The sequence below is a fragment of the Teleopsis dalmanni genome, chromosome 1, assembly GCF_002237135.1.
Source record: "Teleopsis dalmanni isolate 2A chromosome 1, ASM223713v2, whole genome shotgun sequence".
Classification (NCBI taxonomy): domain Eukaryota; kingdom Metazoa; phylum Arthropoda; class Insecta; order Diptera; family Diopsidae; genus Teleopsis; species Teleopsis dalmanni.
Window position 1 is genome coordinate 102981316 of NC_051846.1, and position 18744 is coordinate 103000059.

General features: G+C 35.0%; 2 protein-coding genes across 2 annotated transcripts; both read left to right on the forward strand.

The window, feature by feature from the left end:
• Window positions 1-1058: 1058 nt before the first annotated feature.
• Window positions 1059-2450, forward strand: LOC119663517. Its single transcript, XM_038073129.1, has one exon. The coding sequence runs from the start codon at window positions 1059-1061 to the stop codon at window positions 2448-2450; it is 1392 nt and encodes a 463-aa protein (XP_037929057.1).
• Window positions 2451-6606: 4156 nt separating this feature from the next.
• LOC119663531 (putative nuclease HARBI1) lies at window positions 6607-7182 on the forward strand (the record flags this gene model as incomplete). The annotated part of the gene is made up of 2 exons (XM_038073144.1): window positions 6607-6748; window positions 6806-7182. Coding segments are annotated over 2 exons (519 nt in total), but the record flags the coding sequence as incomplete, so codon positions are not given.
• Window positions 7183-18744: the final 11562 nt, after the last annotated feature.

The following is an 18744-nucleotide window of genomic DNA, read 5'->3' on the forward strand; positions in this document are numbered from 1 at the left end:
CGATATAAGTCCGAAATTAACAAATACATCGCCAAAGATTACGCCAGGAAACTCACACAAGATGAAATTGAAGATATCACAAAGCCGTTGTGGTATTTGTCGCATTTTTCTGTGCAGAACCCGCATAAGCCCGCATAAGAATTGTTTTCGATGCCGCCGCCACTGTTGATAAACAATCTCTGAACTCAGCATTGTTGAAGGGACCAGAAAATGCTAAACCATTAATAGGAATACTTTTTAAACTACATCAGGGTCGTATTGCTGTTGCTGCAGACATAAAAGAGATGTTTTCTCAGGTTAAAATACGACCAGCCGACCAGAATGCCCAAAGATTCTTATGGAGAAGCGGTTGCGAAATATCACCGATCGAACAATATGTCATAACGTCTATAATCTTCGGAGCAGTATGTTCGCTCTGTTGCGCTGAATTTGTTAAGAACCATAATGCCGAAAATTGTTGCAGCCAATATCCGGTAGCTGTATCTGCCATCAATGAGAACTTTTACGTAGACGATTACGTTGCCAGTTTCGATACAGAAGAGCACGCTCTACTAATTTGTCAGCAAGTGGTGCAAATTAATGCAAACGCCAGCTTTGAACTTCGTAATTTTTCATCAAATTCGTTAAATCTACAGATTGTCATGAATGCAGGTGAAAGTGCAGAGGCCATCTGTTTGAATCAGCAGCGCCAAACTAAGAAAATCTTGGGAATGTATGGGAACGTAACAAATGATTCGTTTCAATTCTTAACAAAATTTCATCGCATAGCTAAAGAAGTTATCGAGGGTAAAAGGGTTCCAACAAAGCGAGAACTTTTAGGAATTGTGATGGCTATATTTGATCCATACGGCATCTTAGCGAATTTTTTACTTATTGCCAAAGTATTATTGCAAGAAACCTGGAAAACCAAATTAAATTGGGACGACTTGTTACCACCTACGTTATCTCAAAAATGGCTTCGGTGATGGGACGAATTTGCCAGAATAGGCAACTTCTTTGTACCAAGATGCTACTCGCCGCATCTCAACATTGCCAAAGAGGTCCAAATCCATATATTTATGGATGCTTGTCAAGTTGCATTTACTGCAGCAGTGTATCTGCGAATTAAACATCAATATGCAGTCGATGTGGTTTTTGTCTGTGGTAAGACTCGCACAGCGCCTAAGAAACTCTTATCCATGCCAAGGTTGGAACTGCAGGCTGCAGTCTTGGCTACTCGATTATCAAAGCTGGTGGTGGACAGACATGACATAAACATAAGCCGTATAATATTTTGGACTGATTCCAAAACCGTTCTTTGTTGGGTGAATTCAAGAAATCGCCGATTCAAATCATTTGTTGGGCATCGTATAGCTGAAATATTGACCTCAACGAAAGAAGACCAATGGAGATGGATGTCAACTAAGATGAACCCTTCTGACGCTGCAACAAGAGCCAAAGAGGTGCCTAAAATAAACAATGGCAACACTTGGTTAAAAGGGCCAACCTTTTTACGTCAAGAACAAAATAGCTGGCCAAATGCCACATTTTCGTTTTATACTGACACGCTAGAAGAAGAGATTACGACACCGATATTACTACAATATCAGGCCAGTGAAACATTGATAGAATTTAACCGTTTCAGTTCTTTTTTTAGACTTAAACGTTCTGTTGCCTGGTCCCTAAGAGCTGTTCAAATATTCCGTAGAAAACGAAATCCACTATTAATAGAAGAGTGTAATAATTTGCAGTCGTTGCCACCGTTATTACCAAGTGAAATCAATGAAGCCGAAATATTTATAATGCAACTGGTACAGGAGGATTGTTTTTCGGAGGAAAAGAGTTTACTTAAGCTTCAACAACCTCTTAACAAAAAATGCAAACTATACAAATTAACGCCATACGTAGACAACGAAGAAATTATTCGTGCCAGTGGTCGCCTGGACGAAGCCATATATCTGCCTCTTGAAGCTCGACGCCCTATTATATTGCCGAAACGCCATGTCGTCTCCGAACTAATAGTGAAACACTATCATGTTGCCTACAAACATCAAAATCAAGCTACCATTATCAACGCTGTACGCCAAAAGTTCTGGATAATTGGTGGCAAGCCACTTTTGAAATCAGTCCAACGCAATTGTATGGAATGCCGCCTTGAAGCCGCCAAGCCAGCGCCACCGTTAATGGGTCAGCTCTCAGTCGACCGTATAACGCCGTATGTACGACCGTTCTCATACACAGGTGTTGACCTGTTTGGACCATTACATGTTACTATTGGTCGTCGCCGTGAGAAGCACTGCGCTGTCATATTCACATGCTTAACAGTACGTGCTGTGCATATAGACATCGTCGATAGCTTATCAACTGATGCGTTCCTAGTATGTTTCCGCAGTTTTATTAACCGTCGTGGTACGCCAGTCAGAATGCGTAGTGACAATGGCACCAATTTTATTGGGGCACAAAGAGAATAATGTGCTGATAAAAGGTTTCTTGATGTTAATGATATACGTGAGGAAGCCACTCAACTTGGTATTGAATGGATATTCAATTGTCCGCAGAATCCCAGTGCAGGTGGTTGCTGGGAGCGCCTTATAAGAATGATCAAACGTTTATTATTCAAGTCAATCAGAGAAGAAGCACCGAAGGTGGAAACGTTAAGGGCAGCACTAATTGAAGCTGAAAACATTATTAACAGCCGACCGCTTACAGACATTCCTTTGACGCACAGCGAGCAGAAGTCACTCGCACCAAATCATTTCTTGTTAGGCTGTGCCAATAGTACACAGACACGCTATAATAATGCCATACCTATCAGCCTCGGTAAACAGTAGCATATCCTCCAAGATATAAACAGCCGTTTGTGGAAACAGTGGACTACGAAGTTCTTGCCTCAACTTTTTCGACGCCCTAAATGGTGGAAGGAGGTGGTGCCCCTCAGGGTTGGAGATTTTGTGATCGTTTCTGACAATCTGCTACCAAGAGGTCAATGGCTCAAGGGTCGAATTGTTGAAGTGTTTCCTTCCAAGACCGGTCAGGTTAGATCAGCCCGCGTACAGACCAAGAATGGTATCCTAACTCGTCCAGCCACCAAGCTAGCCGCTTGTCAGATAAGTGAATCTTGTGAAGATTCACGGGAATGTAACAGTAAAAAAGTAACTCTGAGTAATATTGAGCTGAATGCAGCCCTGCGAGGCAGCATGAAAGGTGAATGACGGAAAGAAAGAACGGAAATGACACACAAATGTGAAACACGCTCGTTGCGGGTAAAAATAATATAAATAAATTAATAATGAAGTAATTGTAACGAATAGAATAGAATTATTTGTCAATAAAATATTTTCGGTATTTACATAACCGATTACACATAGAACGTTAGAAAAATTTCTCTGTTTGTTAAAAGAGAGCAATTTGACGCTAAGAATGTGCAAATGCAAATTTCTTAAAACGGAACTAATACACCTAGGCCACGTTATTGATAAAAATGGAATAGCACCAGGTAATCAAAAAGTAGCTGCAATTAAAAATTTTAAACAGCTAACCAACGTAACAGAAGTACGACGCTTCTTGGGTTTGACTGGATTTTTCCGCAAATTTGTTCAGGATTACTCAATCATCTCAAAACCAATCACGATGTTGCTACGAAAATCAGAACAAGAGTTCGTATGGGGTGTTGAGCACAAAAATGCATTTGACAAACTTATAAATATGCTATGTAGCGGTCCGGTTCTAGTTCTGTACGACAGTAACGCTGAACATGAAGTGAATACCGATGCAAGTAAAGTTGGTCTAGCCGGTGTATTATTTCAAAAGAACGAAGGTAAACCGTGGAAGTCAGTTTTTTATTATAGTCGCCATTGTACGGAAGCAGAAAGTAGATATCATAACTACGAACTCGAGGTGTTGGCAATGGTTTAAACTTTGCAGCGATTCCGAATTTACCTACTTGGTAAACATTTTTGCTTGGTCATGGATTGCTCTGCAATCGCAACAGTAAAAGCTAATAAGGAGCTAAAGTCTAAAATAGCTCGATGGTGGCTCAAGTTACTTCCACACGTAGATGCATTAAGCCGTACTCCCGATCAACCACCAAATGAAGTAGCCTGCAGGTTTTATAATGAAGATCACTGCTAATATTGATGATTGGCTTCTCACAATGCAGCTACAAGATAAAGAGCTTTTAAAATTAATTGCTGTTTTAAACGGAGATTTAAACTCCCCACAAAAAAACAAATTAAAAATGAATACAAATTACAAAATCATCGCTTATATCGACGTGCCGCTGAAGGTCTACAATTTGTTGTACCAAAAGCTGTAAGATGGAGAGTTGTGCAGTCCTGTCACGATGATATCGGTCATTTTGCGCTAGAAAAGACTATCGAGCATATTAAACAAAATTTCTGGTTTCCGAAGATGCGAAAATACGTAAAGGATTATTGTTTACAAAAATTGTAAACAAATATCAGCTGTTGGACTTATAATTTAAATTTGAAATTTAAAAGCACATACTTCAACAATAAAATATTTAGCAATTGTGAAATTTAAATTAATATTCAATTAATATAACATTGGTGTGTGAATTAATTAAATAATGGACTTTTTGATAAGAAGATTTTTTTTTTCAGGTGGTGTGAGAGATTCACGGAATTATTTATTTCGGAAAAGAAAATGTTTGCGGAATTCTACAGACCCCTTCGCTATATCTGATGCGCGTTTTATTGAAATATTTCGTCTTTCGAAATATTTATGTAAGCTTTTCATGGCAGAAATAACTCCGTACATGGTACCGAGAAGTCGATCAGATGGAATTTCGAGGGAAATACGCGTACTTGTTTGTAACGACACTTTTTGGTAACGTTCAAAAATATTTAGTTTTTGCTGGGGTATCCTCAGCCGTCGTCCAGAGTCAGAGTCATTACAATGAATTTATTTTTTTCGGGGACGTAGGTTTTAAAAAAAAAAAGAAAAGGAAACGTTCGTTTACTAGATTGAATTGTATAGTTTATTTACTTTAAAAGACAATATTCCAAAAAAAATTATTCCAACGTATGAGAAAGTTACTTCAATTACAATGTGATTATAAATAAATTTATAGTTTATTTACTTTGAAAGACAATATTCCAAAAATTATTCCAACGTATGATAAAGTTATTTCCATTATATGTAATGTGATTATAAATAAATTTATAGTTTATTTACTTTGAAAGGCAATATTCCAAAAATTATTCCAACGTATGATAAAGTTATTTCAATTACAATGCGATTATAAATAAATTTATAGTTTATTTACTTTGAAAGACAATATTCCAAAAATTATTCCAACGTATGTTAAAGTTATTTCAATTAAAATGTGATTTTAATTCAATAAAATAAGAACAAGAAATGTGCATCGTACTTGTCGATGAGATCTTCACTTGCAGTGGTTTCCCGAATTTCCTCCTCTGTTGCCTAAGGCCGACTCCTTTTACACCTCTGTAAGTTACTTTAATTTTACAATTTAAAATTGGAAAGGAAACTGATTACAAATCTATCCTAGAAGAAGAAAGATATAGTACAACTCGATATGTATTATTAAAGGAAGATATATATATATGTTTCATAGACATATAATTATGGCCGTTGTCGTAACACCAACGCAGGACTTATATATTTCGAATATATGTTTCATAGACATATAATTATTATAATTTTTCGGCGTAATACCACCTTGACGAATGTTCATCGACTCGCACCTGCTTCAAAATTTCGCTGTCTTAAATACTCCTACGCCGGAGCTTTCGTCTAGCGTATTTTAAATTCTTCCGTTCGTTTACCTGCTGTGTTTTGTAGCGTAAACCGCTGTGCTTTTATTCTTGGCCGTTTAGCCGCTGTGCCTCTGTGTTTTCGTCGTGTTTTGTTTTGACAGTTTCGTATATATACAAAAACGTGCAACATAAAAATAACCATAATTTATTAAATATTTCTGTGTAGTATTTTTATACATATATATTTTTTTTATATAAAAAAAATAGTAAATAAAGTTTTTTTCAAATAATAACTACTTGCTTTTTAAATTTTTCTCTTTTTGTTTAAGAACTTTGTGTAACTTTGGTGCATGTAAGTGGAAATTTAGTGGACAAAATTTCCGTCCTTACATGTTGCATTGGGCTTTTTTGCTCAAGGTAAGTTGATATTTAATAATTGCAAAAAAAGTGAATCAATTATGTTAATTTATAGGATGTTATCAGCGTTCTGTGGGCCAAAGCTTTTTGTTAAATGTTTCTCAGGCAGTTGTTAGTAGATGCGTTAAGGAGGTTGCAAATATAATGAATCGGTATTTTGTAGTAAAGTACATCAAATGGCCCAGAACAATTCAGGAATTATGCACTACAAAAGAGAAATATATCTTCGAAATCTTGTGTTAAAATACAATATAGTTAATCGACAATTATTTGCAGATTTTATGAAAAGTTTCGGTTTCCAGGCGTAATTGGTGCAATTGATTGCACTCATATAAAAATTAAAACCCCTAACTTAGCTATTGAGCATGTGTATGTCTGCAGAAAAGGAGGACATTCGCTAAATGTTCAAGTGGTATGATTCAAATTTAATTTATTTACATACTATAATAATAGGCATTAATCTTAGGTATGCGATTATAATCTAAAAATTTTAGATTGTAATGCTCGCTTCGGCGGTACTGCACATGATGCATCCATATGGAGAGCCAGCGCCTTACGAGTGCTTCTTACTCGAAAGTACAAAAATGGGGACCGAAATTTCCGGTTAATAGGTAAAACTTGATTGTACATTAATTTTTTTGAGAAACTAATTCTGTTTTTGTTTTTAGGAGATAGCGGTTATCCCCTCTTACCCTTTTTGATGACACCTGTTCGAGGAAATACTTTATCGACGGCACATAACAATTATAATGTGCAACATCGAAAGGCGAGAAATTGCATTGAGCGTTGTTTCGGATTATTAAAAAGTAGATTTCATTGCCTTAGCAGCGAAAGAACTTTAATGTATGATCCTGAAACAGCGGGCAAAATTGTTAATTCATGTTTGGTGCTACATAACTTCATTATTAAACATAATATAATGAACGAAGTTATTGATGTTGACTGCGCAGAAAACACGGACGAAGAAATAAATGAAGATAATGACTTTGAAGCACAAGAACCCGTCCCTGAAGCATTTCTAGTAAGAGAAGAAATAATCAATAATTATTTTCAATATTAATTGGGTTTTATTTAATTGACTTTTTATTAAAAGTTTAAATATATATTTATTTATATTGTTATTATTGTAATATTATTAATAAATTGTTATTATGACTAATATTCAACACATTTTTATTAATACTCTGGCCTTAGCTCCTTAATTTAACACATAAAAATCACACATAAATTTTTGTTAAATATTTAATTGTATTTTAGTTTTTATAAAAACTTATATGTATTACAAATATTTGGGTCTACTTCGTAGACCATTTTCAGTATCCAATGAGGAAGAAAAACCTTAAAAATAAACAATTATTTTACTAATAAAAAAAGCGGAAATTTCCGCATCACCCCTGAGGTATTACACATAATGCGTTAACCAAATTATTTTATATGGCTGGTTCCCCCGTAGGCCTATCCACCATAAAAAGCTCACATTAGCCCTATTCTATTTATTAAAATTATTAAGTGCATCCGCTAACAGTTTTATAGCATCCGTATGCTCTTTAGTGGCCTGCACGCGTTCGTCCGCAATCTCCGTCTCTCGTTTGAGCATTCTGTCCTTCAGCTCAAGTCGACGCTCCTCAAGCCTCAACCTTTTCTCCTCTAACTCGACGAACTTTTGGTTGGTCTGTTCTAATGAGGGATTTCGCTTTCGTCGCTTGGCTGGACGAAAAGATCTTAAAGGCACACAACCCTTATCGTTACCACCAGCAGATGGACCTGAACCGCTTGGCAGTTCCTTTCCCTCCTCAAGGTACTAAAATTAATCATTTATTACGTTAATAATTAAAAACTATATAAAAAATAAAAGCGATAATAAGGCATTCGCCTCTAATACTTAACTCTAAATCATAAATACATAAAATGTGACTTTAAAAGTGCATTGCTGGCTCGCAGACATCTTCCATGCCTTGCACCGCTACTGGATGCATTACTGCAATAATCCGTTTATCTAGATGGGAAGTTCATTGCCGTTGTGAACAACAGCAACTTTTAAACTAAATTTTAAACTATCTGTAAAAGACGCCATCCGCTTGGATTCCACCTTATTTGCAATTTCTTGAAAAGACCTTTAATATCACTGCAATAAACAGTTTGATGGAATTTTTTGAAAAAACATGAATTGCTTCTGTTGCGATATTCATTTACTCTTGTGGATTCACTTAAGCAGTTCCACTGTTGAAGACGTGAAGACGTGGGGCTCACTATGAGCTTTTGATAAATGTAAGTCTCTAGTTAAATCTTTTAATTCAATTTGTAATATAAAATGATTTGCGGTTTCACTTGTAGAATTCTCAACTCTAGAACTCTCGTAGAACTTTATTTTCATATTCACTATTGTTGTCAAGCATATTTGGTGGAGTTGGTTGAGCAGTCGCATTGCTTCGTGAAACTCGCTTAATTGCTGATACTATTTCTGGATACTTCAGAAATCTTATTTCTTTGGCGACATCATACATTTAAGATTTATGATGCAGAAATAATAGTGAGAATGGTTTACAACCTCTTTCCAAAGTATTGGTACACAAAAGTTCAAATATTGTATTCTTCCAATACACCATCTTTTAAGAGTAATTCTGCAGGTTAGACACACTGCATTAGAAGTCCACGGTTTATCCTGCTTAGCCATAGCAAATCCCAAGAAGAATCGTATGGTATCATATGATACCATATGTAAAATTAGCAGTTTAATAAACTAACGTTCGACGTCGAGCTTTTGTATAAAATGCAATATATTAATATTTAATAATATTAATTTTTAATTTTTAAATAAAATTTGTACAATTTTATATAGTACTGTTTTGATTTGCACATTAAATTTTAAAAAATAAGTTCGAAAAAAATTTGGAAAATGGGAAATAACTTCTGAAATTTTTATTTGATTTTTATGTTAAACCACTCGAAATGTTTGTACTAAAACAGTCTTTAACATCAATCCAAAAAAGAATTTTTTTTGATTTTGATTGAAATTTAAAAGAATTTTTTTGATTGAAAATCAAAAAAGTTGAAAAAAGCGTAAAAAAAACATTTTTAATCTGTTCATTTTCAGCTATAGCATGTAACAACCAAAATTTTATTTATTAAAAATTTGATTGCTCCAACGTCGTGGGTATAGTCACATAACACTCAACAAGCATTACTCACTTGAATTGATTAACTCGAAGATTGCTGTGTTAAAAAAAAATAAAATTTGTTAAGTAGTGATAAAAACATTAACAATCCAACTCACCGCAATCCTCTGCCATCAGCAACGTAATTGGACAAACTCTGAAATTATATGAAATAAAATAAGATATGGTGTAATTAATATATTGAAAGAATATTATACACACCTTAAACTATCGTTTTAAATATTTATGTTGCTGGAACTTTATTGAATATGAAATAATTTTAAATTAATTTTAAAATAATTTTTCACTGTCACTTAAATAAACACGTTGACCGGCATAACATTTTATTGGAAAAAAACAAATAAGATCAAAAGAAGATATTAATAAAGAGACCTGTCAAACTAAGAAAGCTTTTGCGCAAAGGTGTGGAACGAAAGCAAAACTTAGTCAAAAACAACTTCTAACTTCCACATGTATAGGAGATAGAATTCGCCGTAAAGCGGGATTTTAACTGGTGCATTGCAGTGCGATCAGCTAATGAGCTTTGATCAACGGTCGTTGAACTTTAACGTAGCTACAGCTGATACCGTTGACCGTTGACGATATAAAACTGCGTGCATCAGGAAGGGGGCGGCTTCTTGTTCGGTTTCTACGCAGTGACATAGCTATATTTTAACGTAAGGTGTGAGATTTGCTACTCTGAAAGAAAAAATTACAGCTTTTGTAAGTACTTTTTAATTTGGACATTTCGCTCAATTTCGGCATTTTATGTTATTATTTATTGATAGCGATACAGGTGATCGAAAAAGTTTACATATATACTGTTATGGTTATATAATGTAATGTTATAGTGATGATCTTAATGCTTCGCCATGTAATGGTTGCAGGATGTTAGGATCGTCAAGATATAATAGCAGGATTGTTAGATAGAGTCTTCTCAATTAATATCACCAAATGATGTCTGAGTCCTGAAAGGATTCAAGGATCACTTATCGACCAGTGTAAGTGGAAACGACCTATCAGTATAGAGGAGAGTATTACTAAGCTCTTCAGCCGATTATTGTTCTTTCAGCATCTAAATGCCGCATAGAACACGATTCAAATAAAAGACGTAACCTTGTCTTAAGTTAAATTGAATCTATTTTTATTATCAAAATTATGGGTATTTATACTTATTCTAACTTATTTACTAAACAATTATTATTTACTTTTTGATTGATTTGAGTAACCAATCAATGCATTGGTTACTCCCATAAATTACATTAATTATTTTATTACATATATTTTATAAACAAATACTCTTCTAACGCATTACAATAATACGTCATATATTGTTTTTAAAGAGTTAATGTACTTTCTAGAATTTAGGTCGGAATAGTGCAATGACCATACATGCTTATCATGTGTTATGTTACAAATGCATATTTGTAACAGCATGAGTCAAAATATTTCTTTTAAGTAATATGATCAAAGTCAAAGCGTCAAACCGACAAAAGTGCATATTATAATTTATGACACATTTATTTTGTCTGAATGAACAGTGGCTTGTCACATATGATATTAATGTAGGTCATGGGCACTACAATACTTAATATTGCAACGATATTGGCTAAACGTTTTGTTGAAAAAATTACGATGCTGAGCATTGAATTTTAAGCTCTCATAATTATTGCTGATATAATTAGTGCTATAATACAGCAGATTGATAAATTTACACAAATATTTCACTAAGTGCGTTCATATAACCGTGTATATAAACGCAAAAAATTATACATTTGAAAAATTTATATATTTAGATGAGTATCCTTAAGGTTTACAAAATGTTTATTAAACTATATTCATCAAATATGTAGAGCAAAGGAATTTTACCATTTTATTTTAAATATTTATGTTGAAATGTGTTTTAAATTCAGTGCAGCAAAATGACGTTTTTCTCAAAAATGATAACAGAAAAGAAAAGTCGATTGTTATTGCACTCATTGTTGCTAAAAAAAATTCAAAGAGTACGCTATTTGAATCGAGGCTTAAATTTAGTCCGAATGCTGCCCTATTTGTTGAATTTCTAAGAATGAATGTGTACTTTAGTATCGTTCACAACTAAGTTCGTTGTAAAATTTTGTTAATAATTACGTTTTAAATTTTTATGTTGTAACGACACATTCCTCGGCGTCGTTGCTATTTGCTGGAGTATCCTCAGACTGACGAAAGTCATCACAATAAATTTATAAATTGTGACCAAAATATTCAAAGTCGTTCCTTTTTCAAATATAATTAAAACTTTTTTCATTTATAGTTTATTATTAAGTATAATTATTTCAACTTTTATAATTTAAAAAAATATATATAAAAATATTTACAATATATTTAAAAGAATAGAGATGTGTTTCCAGGAATCTCCAGTATAGGGGATCTAAAAGAATTTGGTGAACGATATATTGATTATAGAGTGTATTTTATATGCTATAGAAATTACTTTAGACACAGTCGACGTGAGACCACCTATCGAGTCCTGGTAATTCGATACAACTTTTCTTTTGATCGAATACTTCGTCTATCGACATACTTCCACTTCGATTGAATACTTCATATTCTAATATATTACAAGAAATTACTTTAGACATGTTAACGTGAGATCACCTGTCGAGTCTTGATAATTCAACGTTATTTTTCCTTCGTTCGGAGACTGCTACTATAGAAACTATGCTATTGTACATTACAAGAAGTTACTTCAGACACAGTCGACGTAACACCAACTGTTATGTTTTGATAAATCAATGTAATTATTCCTTCGTTTGGAGAATTTTGCTCATAAATAGTATCCTTTTGTATATTATAATGAGTTACTTCCAACACAGTTGATGTGATACCATCTCTCGTGTCTTTGACATTCAATGTAGGTATGTATTCCTTCGTTTAAATACTTTTAATATAGAAAGTGTGGCGAACACACCTGTGGTGCTCACTTTGCCATCTACCGGTAAAGTAAAACCAAAAATGATCTTTCTTGTATGTGAATAAGCAACCAACTTCAAGTAGACGCTAACAATAGTAATAAAAATATAGTTCCACGTGAACGGCAGAAAGTCAGTAACAATTGTGTTGTATTATTTTGTATAAACTTATGGCACAATAGCCATAAATTGGTGACCCCGATAAAAACAATTACACATTGCAAATAATAATTTCACAACAGCAAGATGGAGGACGACAAAGACACACTACAAGAGCAACTAAACACAAAGATGGTAGAAAATAACCAAATAGAAAGCAAACATGAAGTTGCTGCAATGGGCATAATCAAATTACCTGCATTCTTACAAATAGACCCCGAATTATGGTTTGCTCAAATCGAAGGATTATTACATGTGCATCGGATAACAGCAGATGCATCAAAATTTTACACTGTCATAACGGCACTGGATCATAATACCTTGTATCAAGGTGCTGATATCACGAAATGTCCACCTACCACAGATAAATTTATCATGTTAAAAAAAGAACTGATAAAAAGATGTGGAGAATCGAAACAAAAACAACTGGAGAAATTATTAACTAATTTAGAGTTATCAAACAAACGGCCAACACAGCTACTTAGGGAAATGCGAAATTTAGCCGGTACGAATGTCTCTGAGGAAACTTTAGCAGCACTTTGGCTTCAATGGCTACCTAGCAATCTGAGGTGCATTTTATCTACAAGCAACACAGGTAATACAGATCAAACAGCAGAGTTATCTGCACATCTGCACACTACGTTATGACCACGTCACAATACACCGACGCAACAATTAACAGTGAGACAAAAAGCGTTCCATCTTTAGAATAGAGGGTACTGGCACTCGAGACTTCTATCCAACAATTAAAAGCAACTGTCAGCAATTTCACATCAGAAGTTAGATCTGGTTGCAGTAGTCGAAGAATCAGCAATCGGCGCAGCCGAAGTCGCAGTAAATTATGCTTTTATCATGCACGTTTTGGTGCAAATGCCACAAAATGTCAACAGCCGGGCGAATTCATCGAAGCATTCAAAAAGCTTAATTCCAATACTGAAAATAAAATCTTTACCGCCACAATGTACTGCAGGCGATAACGCACTCTTTAGCTGCACAAGCGAAAACCGTTTTCATATTCTCGACAAGGCGAGCAAATTAAACTTTTTGGTCGACACTGGTTCAGCAGTATTCCACTCACCTCAATAGCGCAAAACACAAATGCAATTCCAGACGACATCAAGCTGTTTACAGTAAACAACACAACCATCAAAACTTTCGGAATTCGAAGAATGTGCATTGATTAAGAACTGCGTCGCAATTTTATCTGGAACTTTTTAATAGCTGAGGTTAAGTTACCAATCATAGGCGCAGATTTTTTGGCAAATTTCGGGTTGGTGCTAAACATGAAGGCCAGACGACTGATCGATCCTCTCATGTCTTTATTCGTTACAGGGACTGTGAAGAACCCTGAAATACACTCGATATCTACTCTGAATGCCTCTACTAAATTACCCAATGTAATTCGCAAATACATCAACTTATCCAATCCCAACAATTACAAATTGCCAACAAGCTCCCAGGTAAGCCATCGGATTGAAACAGAAGGCCGACCATTCGCAGAAAAGTCAGGAAGATATTCGTGTGAGAAATTAACAGCAATTCGTAATGAATTCCGCACACCTTAGGAGCAAGGAATCGTACGACCAGCAAACAGTCCATGGTCGAGCCCTATCCACCTTATTAGAAAAAAGACAGGTGGTTGGAGGGCATGTGGTGACTACCGTAAGCTGAACGCCAGCGCAAAACCAGACCGCTACCCGATACCATACATTGATCAGGGATCAGAACGACTTCATGGGAGTGTGATCTTCTGTAAAATCGACATCAATAAAACCTATTATAACATACCAATAGACCCGGAAGATATTTGCAAAACTGCAGTCAGTACTCCAGTGGGAATGTTTGAATTCGTCGTAATGCCATTTGAGCTAAAAAACGCAACTCAAACGTTTCAGCGCCATACGGACTCCATATTCCGGTCCGTACCGTTCGTTTTTTGCTTTCTAGATGACATTTTGGTTTTTTCCAAAAATGCAGCCGAACATGAAAAACACCTAGACATAGTATTGTACAAACTTCAGCAAGCGCACTTAAGCATTGATATGTCGAAATGCGAGTTTGGTGTTCCATCGTTACAATTCCTTGGTTATCACATCACTTCTGACGGGACAGAGCCTCCAGAAGAACGAATAACAGCAATACGTGAGTATGAAAAACCGAAAACAGTTCATAAAGTTCGTCAATTTCTAGGAGTATTGAATTATTATCGTAAGTGCATTCCACAAGCTGCAGAAATACAAGAACCATTGAACAACCTTCTTAAAGATTCCAAGAAGAATGACAAAACCGAAGTAATGTGGTCAACAGAGCTCAATACTCATCAACCGCCAAATTATTAGTACACCAACATATCCGTTACGATTATCAACTGACGCATCTAGTTCAGCAATCGGTTCCGTTCTCGAACAACAAATGGGTGATCAGTGGAAGCCAGTAGCATTTTACTCGGCAAAATTAAGAGCAGCACAAATAAATTACAGTGCTTATGATAGAGAGCTCTTAGCAATCTACCTTTCGATCAAACATTTTCGACACATAGAAGTACGACATTTCACAATCCGAACCGATCATAAGCCATTCATTTTTGCATTCAAACAGAAGTTGGAAAAATTATCGCCTCGTCAAGCGCGACACTTAAGTTACATTGCTGAATTTTCAACTGACATAATACATGTATCAGGTTCCAACAACATGGTAGCTGATGCTCTATCACGGGTAGGTGCAATAACAATGCCGCAGTCAAGTAGTTTAAAACGCATCAGTGAAGCTCAAGTCAATGACGTAGAGTTAGAAGAAGCACTCAAATCAAATTCATCATTGCAGCTAAAGAAATTGAGGCTACAAGCGCATCTAAATACATATTGCGACATCACACCTGATCGCATACGACCATTCATTCCAAAGTCATTGAGAAGAGACGTATTCAACCTAATGTAAAGAGATTGGATAGATATAGTTATGTTTGGTTTTTCCTAGCGCAGCGAGGCGCCTTTCTTGTTCGCAACGAGGCGAATAAAACTAGGTTGCAACTAGGCAACTTGAATAAAATAATCAGCGAGACTCAATGTTCTGTTTGAATCTCTGTTCTTTATTAAATTTGTACAGTATTTATACTTATTCTAACTTAAACACTAACCTACCTGAATATTATGTTCGCCTAGTAATTTTCATATAAAAATGCTTAATATGCATTTCAATTAATTTAAAAATATGAATTTATTATTATTATTTAATAATTACCTGAAATACTAAATAATGAAATTCCAATGCAAGTTAATGCACTTTACGAATTTCATTTGCGCAAAACAAAAGAATCAAATTACTTTTCTTTTGCGCTTCTTCACATGGTAAGTGTGTGATCAATGTCTTTGCTTTTGGCATGTGCCAGTAACGTATATCATCATATTACCATTAACAAATAATTATTTTGTTTGTTAATATGTAGATATACTACACTAATACACTCGCTATCACATCCCGGTGCCAGAGCAACGCTCCATCAATTAACATCAAAGTATGTATGGCCATCAATTCGTAAAGATGTAAAATCATGGGTTCGTCAATGTCAAAGCTGTCAACGAGCATAGATCAACAAATACACCAAACCAGCTTCAATGTTCTTTCCAGAAACAGACCAACGATTTGATCACGTTCACATTGATCTAATCACTCTGCCAGAATGCCAAGGTTCTACTGGGCTTGAGGTCAGCATTAAAAGAAGGCATAGGTGCGTCAGCAGCAGAACTAGTTTATGGCACAGTTTTGCGGTTACCTAATGAATTTTTCATCGACAACGTTCCACCATGCAGTCAGGGAAAGTTTCTAGATCAAATTCGCAAAGGGTTACAGCAATTGAGGCCTACTTCAGCATCGCATCATTTAAAATCACCAATTTTCATTCACAAAGGTATACGAGACTGCACCCACGTTTTCCTACGTTCTGATCATATAAGAAAACCACTGGAACCGCCATACACAGGCCCGCACAAAATCATCAAAAGAATAAGTGAACGAGTTTTCATGATTCAAGTTGGCATCAAACAGTTAAATGTCTCAATAGAATGGTTAAAACCAGCGTTCATATTCAGAACCATCGTTTTTGGAGAAATTAGTCAATCCGACTCAAAACAACCACAAGGACAGAACCAGCAACAACGTACGCAAAGTAACCTTTGCTGAACAAGATCCTTTGAGGTAAACAATTCAAATTCACGACTGTCAACGTTGAGCAGTGGAACCTCATCAGGCTCCACTACAACAGTAACAAGTCACGCAAACCAAGATGACCTACAAATAACAGCAGTTTCTGTTATTCATCGAGGGGGGAGTGCTGTGGCGAACAATGCCGGTAGGTTCAAGGTTCTTCGTTTAAATACTTTTAATATAGAAAGTGTGGCGAACACATCTGTGGCGCTCACTTTGCCATCTACCGGTAAAGTAAAACCAAAAATGATCTTTCTTGTATGTGAATAAGCAACCAACTTTAAGTAGACGCTAGCAATAGTAATAAAAATATAGTTCCACGTGAACGGCAGAAAGTCAGTAACAATTGTGTTGTATTATTTTGTATAAACTTATGGCACAATGGCCATAAAAGTATTCTTTTGCTTATTGCAAGGAATTATTTTTGACACAGACAACGCGGTACCACACGTTGTGCCTTGATAACTTTACATAAATATTCCTTTGTTTCAATACTTTTACTATAGAATGAATTCTTTTGCTTCGTTATATAGAATGCGGTACACAGCATGCAGAATCAAAGAAAGCTGACTCTTTGATCCTCGCTTCATGCAGTCTTAGCATTTCTCTTCCGGCAAATATTTTGACAATTCTTATAGCTGTTTCGTTCTTTTGTTTTGATTTCTACAAATGTGCTTTGTCTTGTATTCAGTTGCTGGAAGTTCTTAATATTTATTTTATTTGTTATAATAAAATGAGCAATAAAAAGTGTTCAAAAAAATATTAAAAGAATTAATAAATAAATAGCTAAGTGTTTTATTTATTTATTTAATTATATTTTCATAATTTTTCAATGTAATTGCAGATCACTTGAATATATTGCGAGTATGTGCTGTAATTAGTTTCATGTGGGGTAGGTTTTGGTAAGCAGTTTATATTAAATATGATAAATATTTATTAAATGCACTTTATTTCAGGTATTTTTAACATTTGTTATTAATAAGTATTGTAATGAACCTAGTTTCTCGTAGCCGGGGTAGTTCTCAGCCTAATCCAAGGTCTTACAAGAAAATTTATATTCGCGGGGACCCAGCGTTCAACCAATGTAATTTCCACCGTCGTAAGTAAGATGCAATAAACTATTTCTTTTAATTCAAAATTTATTTTTATTTAACAATTTTGTGTATATATGTAAATGTGTAACATATATAACAATAAATGTATTAAAAAAAAAGGAAATTTACAAAATATCAATATCTTAGCAAAAAATAGTTTAATTGCTTTCAATATAAAAAGTATTTAATCACATTTTATTTCGTGAGAATTTACCTTACCCTTGCTGGTACATAATGGCGTACTATCCTGTTGATTGTAACGTCCAGCGACGATAAAAAAAAACAGCAACCAGCGTATGTTTTGCCGTCCGTTGCTTATGGTGTCAACACTTTAGTTTATATATACGAAACTTGCACGGGTACAAAATGTTTTAATCGACCACTGTTAAAGCTGTCGATTATACCTTTTGTACTGTTGCTCTTTATCACTGTGTTTTTTTTTTTTTTTAATACCAGAGGCTTTCAGTCTATATCGATGCTTACGATGCGTTAACTTTAAAATCCATCACCAACTAAGAGACAGCAACTCCTCCGCCTGCCTCTTTTATTCTCTTTTTTTTTTAACTGCATCGAGCAGACTTTCCTGCAGCCGTTTTTAGGTCAATGCTCCCAACATTTCCCCTCATCAGGTGTTCTGTTGTCTTCTTTCCGAACTTCTGAAAGCTTTAGACTGCACTCGCAACTTATTTTTTATTCGCCGTAACTTTTGGCGATCAACCGAAAAATTGTATAAAACAAATTACAATGACATTTCTTTTTTTCCTATTTTTGTTTTGATTATTCTTCCCTTTGTTTCTAATGCAATGTGTTTCCGTACGAGTGATAATGTGGTTCGCGAAAATTAATTTGAATTTATTTTAATTAATATAGTTCGAACTATATTAATTAAAAATAAATATTCAAAAAGGGGTTCAAGGTATGTATGACATTTTCCGATACATTAGTTTACATATCATCAAATTTTATTTTTTTAACAGGAGCCTTCGATTCAATGTCTTCAAGTGAGCGTTGCTGTGATCATGCCATACCATGTAGGCAGCCATAC